The 11,632-nt window shown below is 39.3% G+C and overlaps 1 protein-coding gene across 2 annotated transcripts; it reads left to right on the forward strand.

The window, feature by feature from the left end:
- The first annotated feature begins 5,599 nt into the window (after positions 1-5,599).
- LOC127627281 (15-hydroxyprostaglandin dehydrogenase [NAD(+)]-like) lies at positions 5,600-11,632 on the forward strand. Of its 2 annotated transcripts, XM_052103612.1 has the most exons (8): positions 5,600-5,752; positions 6,088-6,183; positions 8,159-8,282; positions 8,473-8,579; positions 8,667-8,763; positions 9,136-9,212; positions 9,461-9,624; positions 11,081-11,632. In XM_052103612.1, exons 2-8 carry the CDS (start codon positions 6,091-6,093, stop codon positions 11,229-11,231), a joined length of 813 nt encoding a protein of 270 aa, XP_051959572.1. In that variant the 5' UTR covers positions 5,600-5,752; positions 6,088-6,090; the 3' UTR covers positions 11,232-11,632. The 2 variants fall into 2 exon arrangements, with proteins under 2 accessions (XP_051959572.1, XP_051959574.1); XM_052103614.1 differs by lacking the exon at positions 5,600-5,752 and having other exon boundaries at positions 5,776-6,183.

An 11,632-nucleotide genomic window follows, 5' to 3' on the forward strand; every position in this document is an offset into this window, starting at 1 on the left:
TTGGACCAAAAAACTCTAAAAAACAAGCTGCTAAAATATAATTTGACTCTAGATGGATGTACTGTTACATCATCTTCAACAGCGAAGATTGGTGTTATATTTGATACCAATCTGTCCTTTGAAAATCAAATTACAAATGTTTGTAGAACAGCATTCTTCCACCTAAGAAATATTGCTAAATTAAGGCATATGCTCTCTGTTGCTGATGCCGAAAAACTAATTAATGCGTTCATGACCTCAAGACTAGATTATTGTAATGCATTACTGGGAGGATGTCCAGCAAGATCAATAAATAAACTTCAATTGGTTCAAAATGCAGCAGCCAGAGTGCTAACAAGAACCAAGAAATATGATCATATTAGCCCCATTTTATCATCGTTACATTGGCTACCTGTTAAATTCCGTATTAATTTAAAAATTCTGTTAACTACGTACAAAGCTTTGAATGGCCTAGCTCCGCAGTACTTAAGTGATCTTCTACCACGCTATATTCCAACACGTTCATTAAGATCGCAAAATTCTGGCCTGTTAATAGTTCCTAGAATATCAAAATCCACAAAAGGAGGTAGATCCTTTTCATAATTGGCTCCTAAACTATGGAATAGTCTCCCAAACACTGTTCGAGATGCAGACACACTCTCTCTTGGATGGTTTGAGTCATATCTCACTGGCAGATTCGTTCAAGGTCTCCTGGAGAGAAGAGGTGTCCAAGACACCCCAGGTGTTTCTCAAGGATCAGTGCTTGGACCCCCCTTCTCGATGTACGCAACATCACTCAGACCGGTTAAAGAGGCACATGACTTTTCCTACCACTGCTACACAGATGATACTGTCTCAGCTCGTATCTCTGCCTGCCTCGCTGACATTTTGGCCTGGATGAAGGAACGACACCTTCAGCTCAACCATGCCAAGACAGAACTCCTCGTGATCCCAGCCAACCCATCTGTTGACCACAACCTCACTATTCGTCTTGGTTCAACTACACTAACACCAACCAGAACAGCCCGGAACCTGGGAGTTGTGGTAGATGACCAGCTTCTCCGCCCGGTCTTGCAGGTTCACACTTATAACATCACGAAAATTGGACCTTTCCTGCCTGAATATGCTATACAGCTCCTGGTCCAAGCTCAGGTATTTATAAGACTGGACTACTGAAAAGCTCTATTGGCTTGCCTTCCAGCTAACACAATTAAGCCACTGCAGATGGTTCAGAATGCAGCAGTGTGTCTGGTCTTCAATCAGCCAAAAAGGACTCATGTCACCCCACTCTTGATTTCACTCCACTTCACTCTAGCCTTCAGGACAGCCAATGGAACCACAACCTCTTACTTCAATTAACTTCTTCAGGTCTATGTTCCAACTCACTCTCTGCAGTCTATGAATGAGTGATGCCTGGTGGTCCCATCACAAAGAGGGTCAAAGTCTATTTCCCGATTGTTCACTTTCTCTGCTCCTCTGTGATGGAATGAACTACCAACCTCCACAAGATCTGCTGTTACCTTCTCAAAATTCAAGAACCAGCTGGAAACACATCTGTTCTGTGAGCACTTAACCAACCCACACTAATTGCACTTACTACTGCATTTAATGTCCAAAATAAAAAAAATCCTTGTCTGTCTCTCTTCTGTGCTAGCATATTTACTACTCCAGCCACTATGAGAACTTGGCAGTCCTATACTGCAGATGTTGTTAAACTTTGTATGACAAATTGCTTGCTATGTTTCTGATTTATAAGTCTAATTTATAAATGTAAATGATTTAGCACTTCTGCTCTACATAAATACTTTTCATTGGCCATGTCACTGATTTTGTAAAATTCCACTGGTCACTGGTCCAGCAGCCTTCCGTGGGTTGATGCAATGCACAGCTCGAATGAACAGCAGTGGACTGAGCACACAGCCCTGGGGGGCCCCAGTGCTCAGTGTGGTGGTGGTGGAGATGCTGTTACTGATCCAGACTGACTGAGGTCTCCCAGTCAGGAAGTCCAGGATCCAGTTGCAGAGGGAAGAGTCCAGCCCCAGCAGTTTCAGCTTTCCAATCAGGTGCTGAGGAATGATTGTGTTGAATGCTGAGCTCAAGTCTATGAACAGCATACAAACGTCCTTTTTATCTAGGTGGGTGAGGGCCAGATGGAGGGTGGTAGCGATGGCGTCGTCTGTTGAACGGTTGTGACGTTATGTGAACGGCAGCTGTGTCTTAATGTGCCTCATGACGAGCCTCTCGAAGCACTTCATGATGATGGGTGTGAGTGTGACGGGATGGTAGTCATTGAGGCAGGACACTGAAGACTTCTTTGGCATGGGGACGATAGTGGTGGCCTTGAAGTACGTTGGAACGACGGCGCTGCTCAGAGAGATGTTGAAGATGTCGGTAAGAACATCTGCCAGCTGGTCTACACATCCTCTAAGCACTCTGCCAGGAATGTTGTCTGGTCCAGCAGTCTTCCGTGGGTTGATGCAATGCACAGCTCAAACCACATCGTCAAGTTCGTCGATGACACGACCGTGGTGGGTCTCATCAGCAAGAAAGACGAGTCAGCATACAGAGAGGAGGTGCAGCAGCTAACGGACTGGTGTAGAGCCAACAACCTGTCTCTGAATGTGGACAAAACAAAAGAGATGGTTGTTGACTTCAGGAGAGCACATAGTGAACACTCTCCGCTGAACATCGATGGCTCCTCTGTGGAGTTCGTCAAGAGCACAAAATTCCTTGGTGTTCACCTGGCGGAGAACCTTACCTGGTCGCTCTACACCAGCTCTATTACCAAGAAAGCCCATCAGCATCTCTAATTTCTTCGTAGGCTGAGAAAAGTACATCTCCCACCCCCCATCCTCACTACATTCTATAGAGGAACTATTGAGAGCATCCTGAGCAGCTGCATCACTGCCTGGTTTGGGACTTGAACCGTTTCGGACTGCAAAGCCCTACAGAGGATAGTGTGAACAGCTGAGAAGATCATAGGGCTCTCTCTTCCCTCCATCAAAGACATTTACATAAAAATGCTGTATCTGCAAAGCAACCAGCATTGTGGATGACCCCACACACCCCTCACACAAACTCTTCACCCTCCTGCTGTCTGGCAAGAGGTACCGAAACATTCGGGCATTCACGGTCAGACTGTGTAACAGCTTCTTTCCCAAGCCATCAGACTCCTCAATACTCAGGGACTGGACTGACACCCCCCCCACACACACACACACACACCTGTATACCATCCAACTTTTGCACATGTCCAGAGTTGCACTTTAATTCATTGTCACTTTATAACTGGCTGCTACCTCAATAACTACTATGTCCATAAAACACTATTTCATAGTATGTTATGTTTACATTTATCATTTTAGAAAGTGTCATCTTTTTGCACTACTCGATTACAAATGAGTACTGGTCGGCGCTGCACTGTCTCTCACAGTGCCTATTTTCCTGTTGCTTTTAGTAATTTATTGTACTGTCCCGTAATTTTTTTGGACACGTTTGCACGTGCACTTTATATAGGTATGTTATTTAGTCTGTATAGTCTCATGTGGTTCTGTGTTTGTCCTATGTTGTTTTATGTAGCACCATGGTCCTGGAGGAACGTTGTCTTGTTTCGCTGTGTACTGTACTAACTGTATATGGTTGAACGACAATAAAAACCATTTGACTTGACTTGAGATTTTATTTCAATTAGTTTTATTCTGGTTAAGTAAAGGTTACAAACACACAAGCAAACAACCATCACAATGTCAAGTTTTAGAGCACCAAAAACAAATATACATCACATGACTTGAAATGACTTGCTAAATCTTTACTGGAGCGTAATAGCCACACTTTGACCTTTGATTGCTTGATCTTTGACAGGAAAAGTTAATCTACTGTATATTTATCTTGAAAAAGACACTGTTTCCGTAATATGCCTTCATGCAGTACCCTTTTTGAATGCAATGGCTTTTATACAAAACAAAAAAGTGGATGATTTTGCAGATCTTTGGATTAATGTTCTTGGTCAGATATTTCTTCTGCTCCAACAGCAATGAGCTGACACCTTAAGACACATTTACAACATAACATGCAAAACGCGGAAGAATTTTATGTTTACTATTGCACCTACTCCAGGGCCGGCCCAAGCCTTTATGCGGCCCTAAGCAGAATTTGATTTGGGGGCCCCCTCTGTGCCGCCAATATGATAGAATATTGTCAATGCTTGATTATTCGCACACTATAAATCTAACACACCCCTTATCAATTGTATTAGTTGTAGCTGTGTTGGTACAACATATCAATGTCTGCCTGGCATGATTTTACCCTTCTACGGTTTTAAATGTAACAGTAGCACACCTATATTTACCCAATCCTGTTGATCCTCTGTTACCAGTTTTGTGTACTTCCTAGAGAACAATTTGCAGCAGAAGCTGTAGACAGTATCATTTCTTTTGAATAAGTGAGCAGCTCCACTTAAATTTTTTTCCCATTAATTAACTTTCTGTAGGTGTAGTGGAAGCTTCGGCCATCAGGTTTTTCAGGGAATGTGAAGTTTTCCTTTATAGGCAGTGGCCCTCTGCTTACCAGATCAGTCCTTTCTGAGTCGGACAGGATAGATGACAACATCAGTGGATGCACGTGCTGGGAAGTGCTCCTCACATGCAGAGGATGGACCTGATGAAAGATGAAAATAATAATAAAAGCTAGCCATGTTAGATGTCATATTAGAAGGTAATGCAACTGTCTGTCAAAAACAAAGGCACATATTTATCCATATAAATATAATGATCTGGGATTGTTGAAAAATCATCATTAGCTGTAGCACTGGAACTTGGGGCAGGTGGCGTTGGTTGTGCCCCACGTCCAAAATATTTCAACAGTGCTCCTAGGGAAGTTTCGTAAGAGTACATATTTGACAGAATATTTGACAAAATATGTTATTTTCTCAACACAAATTATTATACACAGCAGCAAGCCATCTGTACTCCTAAAACAACAACTCTTAATCTATAACTAGCTAATTGAGGCATAATGATATTGGAATATAAGAGCAAAGACCCCAAAATGGTAGACTAATGTAAATAATGTTAAGTTGTCAGTTATCAGTACAACGTTTATGTAACAGAAGCTTGTTTTTATTACAAAAATATATACCCACGAAAGTTATTTTTACACAGAAGACAAACACTTTGATCTAAAACTTGCTAAGTAATATGTTGTACTAATAATATATTAAGATGTCAAGGGTATTTACGGATGATTAATCAAACTTTCCTAAAAAAGAAGATATGCTACATAGGCTATGTTAACTAACTAGCCAGCTAATGTTAGCTCATAACTTAGCCTAGCTACTTAACATACCTTTATCGTGCTGTTTTTTCTCTTCCTCTGTTTTCTTCTTTTTCCTTTTCTTTGCACCAGAGGATATGTCCTTTTTTGTGGCATTGCTGTTTTGCTGTCTGAATGTGCTTGCATCCTGCAGCCCGTTAACATAATATTGCATTTAATATTGCGTTTTTGTATAATTAACATTGTCCATTGACAGTATAATAATAAAAAAAACATTAATGTGCTCTTGTGGGCCCCCTGGTGGCCACCGGGCCCTAAGCAGCCGCTTAGTTCGCTTATGCCTTGTGCAGCGAGGACCTCTTGGATGCCTTGGGTCGGCTCTGACCTACTCATAGAATATCCGCTAAAGGCTTTTGAATTTCTCTAGTACTTGGTAACTCCTCCCTTTTATCATTGCTAGAGTTCAACATAGGTGTAGACACGACAGTGTTTGCGTGCTCAGGTAAACTATGCTTGTGGGGTTGTTTTGTGACTAGAATTTTTTTTTAGAGGAAACGTTTGTTGTTTTGTTTCTTGTAAAACCGAATGAACAGACGCTCAGGCAGAACGCGTTGCATTAAAAACCATATTGACGGAGCGCAATGGAATGGAACGGATCGCAGTGCGATGTGTTTTGAAATGTTTAACTTTTTTTTTTTTTCTGACACGCCGACTTAAAAACGCAACGCTAAAAGATTTACGCCTGAGAACAATTACAATTGTGCAGACGGGATGTAGCTAAAAACGCGTCCTGTGCACGCGCCGCCTAGTAATATTGTTGATGTGTTTCTTTCACAGGTGATGGATTTAAAAGATAAAGTGGCCGTAGTGACCGGAGGGGCCCAGGGTTTGGGGAGAAGCTTTGTCGACATACTCCTAAAAAATGGCTCAAAGGTAACCTACAGTTTCTTATCTTAAAAAAAGATCTTGATTATAAAAACTTGTTTGTTGCATGGCATACTTTTCTCACATTCCTGTCGTTCCAAACCTGTATGACTGTCTTTCTTTTGCAGAACACAAAAGAGATGCTTTGGTAACACTTTACAATGAGCAGGGCTACTAACATTTTGTTCAGCTCGGCGCGAGAGAGGGGGTGAGCGTGCGCGACAGAGACGCTGTGCTGTTGGTTCTCCCCGTTTGGTCTGAATAACTCGCTTATGCACGGTGCTGCCTGCTCTGTCTTGTGGATGTCTGTGCGCTGTCAGTGTCCTCTTTGCTCCGCGATGTTATCACTTGAGAAAAGGGACGTGTGGCGGGAGAACACGTGTGGCGCTCAATGCGCGAGAGTTGGCAGCCCTGTATGAGGTTCCATTTGTTTACGTTAACAACCTTAGTTAACATGAACTAACAATTAATGAACAATACATTTACAGCATTTAGTAATTTTGATTAATGTTAATTTAATCATTTAGTAATACATTTTTTTAAATAAAATGTTGTATATGTTAACATTAGTTAATGCACTATTTACTAACATTAACGAACAATTAACAATTGTATTTTTATAAAAGGAATGGTTCACACAAAAATTGTAATTCTGTCATCATGAACTCATGGCATCCAAGGTGTGTAGGACTTTTTTTCTTCTGCAGAACACAAAGATTTTTAGCAGAATATTTAATCTCTGTAGGTCCATATAATGCAAGTGAATGGTGACCAGAAAAGTACTCCCATTTGACTCCAGTGGTTCTCAACCAGGGGCTCGGGACCCACTAGGGGGCCTCGAACAATGGAAATTTGTTTCTTTGGGCACCGGCCAAAATCTTTTCCCAAATCTGTACCGTGGTGCGCTGAATACTCAACCTGGCAAGTTTGGCGAACCTCTGCTTTTGACATTGACACAGCCTCACTCCCCAGGTGGCCTTGTTTGGCACAAGGGTAATCAGTGGGCCAAAGGCCATTGGCCGTTGGCCCTGAGAAAGCACAGAGGTGGCACAATGAAGCAACAGAAGTGACAGTGGGAACGCAACTGGCCCTGACATGAAATAGCACGCCCTCATTTGGCCCGAAAGTGGAAACACAGCTAATGTCTTCAGAAGCGATATGATAGGTGTGGGTAAAAAACAGGGAGCTTCTCATTTCTAAAATTGTGCATCCTCGTTTAATTTCCTTACTTTCTTTCCTCGTTTCCTTGCTCCACCCTCTTAAGAACCAGGAAAGGTTGAAAAGAAAGGAAACAAGGACAGAGGAATCGAAGTAAGATGTATTTGTAAAATGGAATGTCCTTGCTCAATCAAGCATGGCTTCAGAGCACGTTCCGTACATCGGCGGATATACAACTGGAGTCATATGGATTACTTTTATGCTACCTTCATGTGCTTTTTCATTCACCCTTCACAGTCACCATTCACTTGCATTATATGGACCTACAGAGCTGAAATATTCTTCTAAAAATCTGTCTTTATGTTCAGCCAAAGAAAGGAAGTCATCAATTTGGTATGGCATAAGGTGAGTAAATGATGAGACACTTTTCAATTTTGGGTGAACTATCCCTTTAACTAACATTAACAAAGATTAATAAACGCTGTAAAACATATATTGTTTATTGTTAGTACATGATACCTTATGCATTAACCAATGTTAATGAAAGGAACCTTATTGTTAAGTGTTACCGATGTTTAAATCTTAATAAAGAACCCAAAAGTGTCATACAAGTAGTCCATGCAACTTGAACAGACCGAAATTGAAGTCATTGTTCACTCTTCACACCTTACATGAAAATGTAATATTTCCTGACAAAAATAACTTATTGAAACCGTCTTGAAAAGAATAATATACATTATTATATTATTGTACTGTACTGATCTGTAATACATTTACATTAATATAATAAAGTAATAGACCCAATACCTATTCATATTGATTACAGGTGGCCATCATTGACGTAAATGAATCACTGGGAAATGAATTGAAGGCGGCACTTGATAAGGAATATGGACCAGACAGGGCTGAATTTTATGCTGCCAACGTCACATCAGAGGAGGAATTTAAAGGTTTTGGAGGCCTTTTAAGTTAATGTTTATGTTGAGCATGATATGTTGTCAGGAAATGATTACATAACACTGTGACTAATGTGGTTTACCAGAATTTTGCAAGAGGACAAAGACCAACACACATGACTTTACAGTGAATTTTAGAGACTATAGAAACACTGAAAGATATTGTGAACATTTCCCTTTACAGGAGTTTTTCAGAAAATTGTGGAAAAAAATGGCCGCATAAACATTGTGTGCAATAATGCAGGGGTCATCAATGAAAATGACTGGGAGAAAGCTATTGCAATAAACCTGGTATGATTGTATCTATTCATCCACCTATCTATCTATCTGTCCATCTATTCATGTATGTAAGTTTTGTTTTTAATGTGGCCGTTACAGGGAGGAGTGATCAGGGGAACGTTTCTGGCTCTAGAACATATGAGGAAGGACAATGGTGGTAATGGAGGAGTCATTGTCAACATTGCGTCTATGGCAGGTTTGGAATTAGTGTACTTAAAGGGATAGTTCACCTAAACATTAAAATTCTGTCATAATTTACCCACCCTTTGTTGATTTGTTGTTTCACAAAAGGAGATGTTAGGCATAACATAAGGACAACCTTAGTCACCATTCACCTCCATTGGATTTTTTTCCCCCTTCCATTCAATGAAAGTGTATGGTGACTGAGGCTGTCATTCCATATCATATCTTTCTTTCGTGTTTCATGGAAGAAAGAAAGATATGCAGGTTGAAATCAACATAACAACAAAGGGTTAGTGTATGATGACCAATTAAAATTTTTGGGTACATGCATCTAGTTTCAAAATATTTGGAGGAATATCATGAAAGAAATCTTCATGCTTTTCAGGTCTGGGTCCTCTGCCAATAGCGCCCATATACACTGCAACTAAACATGGAGTGATGGGATTCAGCCGTGCTATGGCAGTATGTATTTTGTCTTGAGTTTTGTTGCATTTGGGTGAATAAAAATGTTGTATTAAGCATAAAAAGTCCTCATTGATGCATGATTTTTTAAATCCTACATCACTGATAAAAACAAGTAATGTTAAATATTTTTTAATATATTTTTTTACACATGCAAAAAATCTAAACCAAGACCCTTCATTTGAAAGATAATGTATACATCAATTGCTTGAAAGAGATGTAGATATTCTTTGTTACTGTGTCAACAGGCTGCTTCCCAATTGGCCAACTATGGGGTGCGGATCAACATCCTGTGTCCCGGTTTTGTGAAGACAAACCTTCTGTCATTACTGAGTTCAAAAGAGCATGTTGGAAGGTTTTTTGAATTAAAGGATGTGACAGAGCATTTGATGGAGAAGTACGGCTTTCTGGAGTGAGTTAACATGGCAGTTTATTTAATAATTATGCAATTAGCAAACATGTTTATCCAAGATATAAAATTGTGTTACTTACTGTTAGGGCTATAATAAGTTTATAATAGGTTCATAATAGACCTTCTGAATAATAATAATAATATTTTTGGAAGGTTTAAGATTTCATTCATTTGAAATATTAAAAGTATAAATTCATTGACTTAAATTGATAGTTCACACAAAAATGAAAATGATCTCATCATTAATTCACCCTCATGCCATCCCAGGTGTTTGTGACTTTCTTTCTTCTGCTGAACACAAAGATTTTAAGAAGAATATTTCAGGTCTGTAGTTCAATGGTGGACAGAACTTTGAAGCTCCAAAAAGTGCATAAAGGCAGCATAAAATGAATCCACATGAATCTTGTGGTAAAATCCATATCTTCAGAAGTGATGTGATTGATGAGGGGCAGAAACAGATCTTTAATATTTAAGTCCTTTTTCTACTTTAAATCTCCACTTCCATTTTCACATTCTTTTGTTTTTGGTGACTGGCATTTTTCAGGAATATCGCCACCTACTGGGCAGGGAGGAGAATTTAAAAAAGGACATAAATATTGATCCGTTTCTCACCTACACATATCTTATCACTTCTGAAGATATAGATTTAACCACTGGACTCTCATTGATTATTTTTAGGCTGCCTTTAAGTGCTTTTTGGAGCTTCAAAATGTTCAAAAAGTCACTTGCATTGTATGGACCTACAGAGCTGAGTTGTTCTTCTAAAAATCTTGTATGAGGGCATGAGGGTTGATAAATTATGAGAGAATTTTCATTTATGAGTGAACTGTCACTTTAAGAGTGATAGAGCACTGCTCACCTTGCAGTGTAGGTGGCTGATTCTCTTGAAAAGTTCCTGGTCCTATCTGACTCCATAATCTAAAGAAACAAAAAAGATGTTTTAATATTGAAATAGAAAATGAAGCCTAATTTAGGGGCATTAAGGGTTTTATCATTGTGATACTATTTTCAGGACAGTTGCTCACATTTTACCCCCCAATCCTCTTTACCACAATGTGAAAAAAGATGGTCATCATGACATTTTTGTTATAACGTTAAAAGTTTGGATGCATTACAATAATGAGATTCGAGAGGTAAAAGTGTTAATGGTTTATTTGAAGCTTGAAAATGTGTATACAGTTTTCAAAGTTATCTGACAAATGGAGCGTAAAACTGTGACACTGTAAATATGTGGCTTTATACACCTAAATCTTATGGCATCACATAAGGACTGTATTATGAAGAATGGTTTAGGCCACCATTCTACATACTAGCTTATATGAATCTATTAATTTAAGACTCTTGAAGATTGTAAGGGTTTGTACTCAACTTCCTGGACAGTCATATCATTTCTTTTGTTTTTTGTTATTCATGATGAGTCTTGTATAGTCATGTCATTGCATTTTTTTTATTGCAGGGCTGATAATGTTGCCAAGGCTTTCCTTGTTCTTGTGAAAGACGAGAGCAGGAATGGAGACGCTCTGATGGTTCATGCTAATGGTGCAGGTTTCATTTCTTTCCCTCAAGATACCAATGAAATTCCTTTTACTACAGTCAGCCTGCAGTAGCCAATCAGCTTCTACTTCTGCCACACCTTTCTAATGCCACTGCAAAATCGGGTGGATTTGAGATTAAAGGCTCCACCCGAGCTTGAAGACTTTATATAATGAAGAGTCTTATAGGTTTTTTTAAAAAAATGTATGCAATCTTGGGATTAATCGCTTCTGCTTGTACAGTATATTCCCATTTTGAAGTCCTTTGCTGACAAAACGTCAACCCAATTAAATGTAATGCAAGTTAAGACATGATTTATATTTGATACAATTTGATTTAAAAAAATAAATACAGTCTTGACAAAATTAAATATGATTTATTCTGTTGTTAAAACTTACTGTATATGTAATCTGTATTAATGCATTCATATTTAAAATGTCAGTTTATTTCAATAAATAAGCTACTAACATTATGT

The sequence above is a fragment of the Xyrauchen texanus genome, chromosome 34, assembly GCF_025860055.1.
Source record: "Xyrauchen texanus isolate HMW12.3.18 chromosome 34, RBS_HiC_50CHRs, whole genome shotgun sequence".
NCBI classification, from domain to species: Eukaryota; Metazoa; Chordata; class Actinopteri; order Cypriniformes; family Catostomidae; genus Xyrauchen; species Xyrauchen texanus.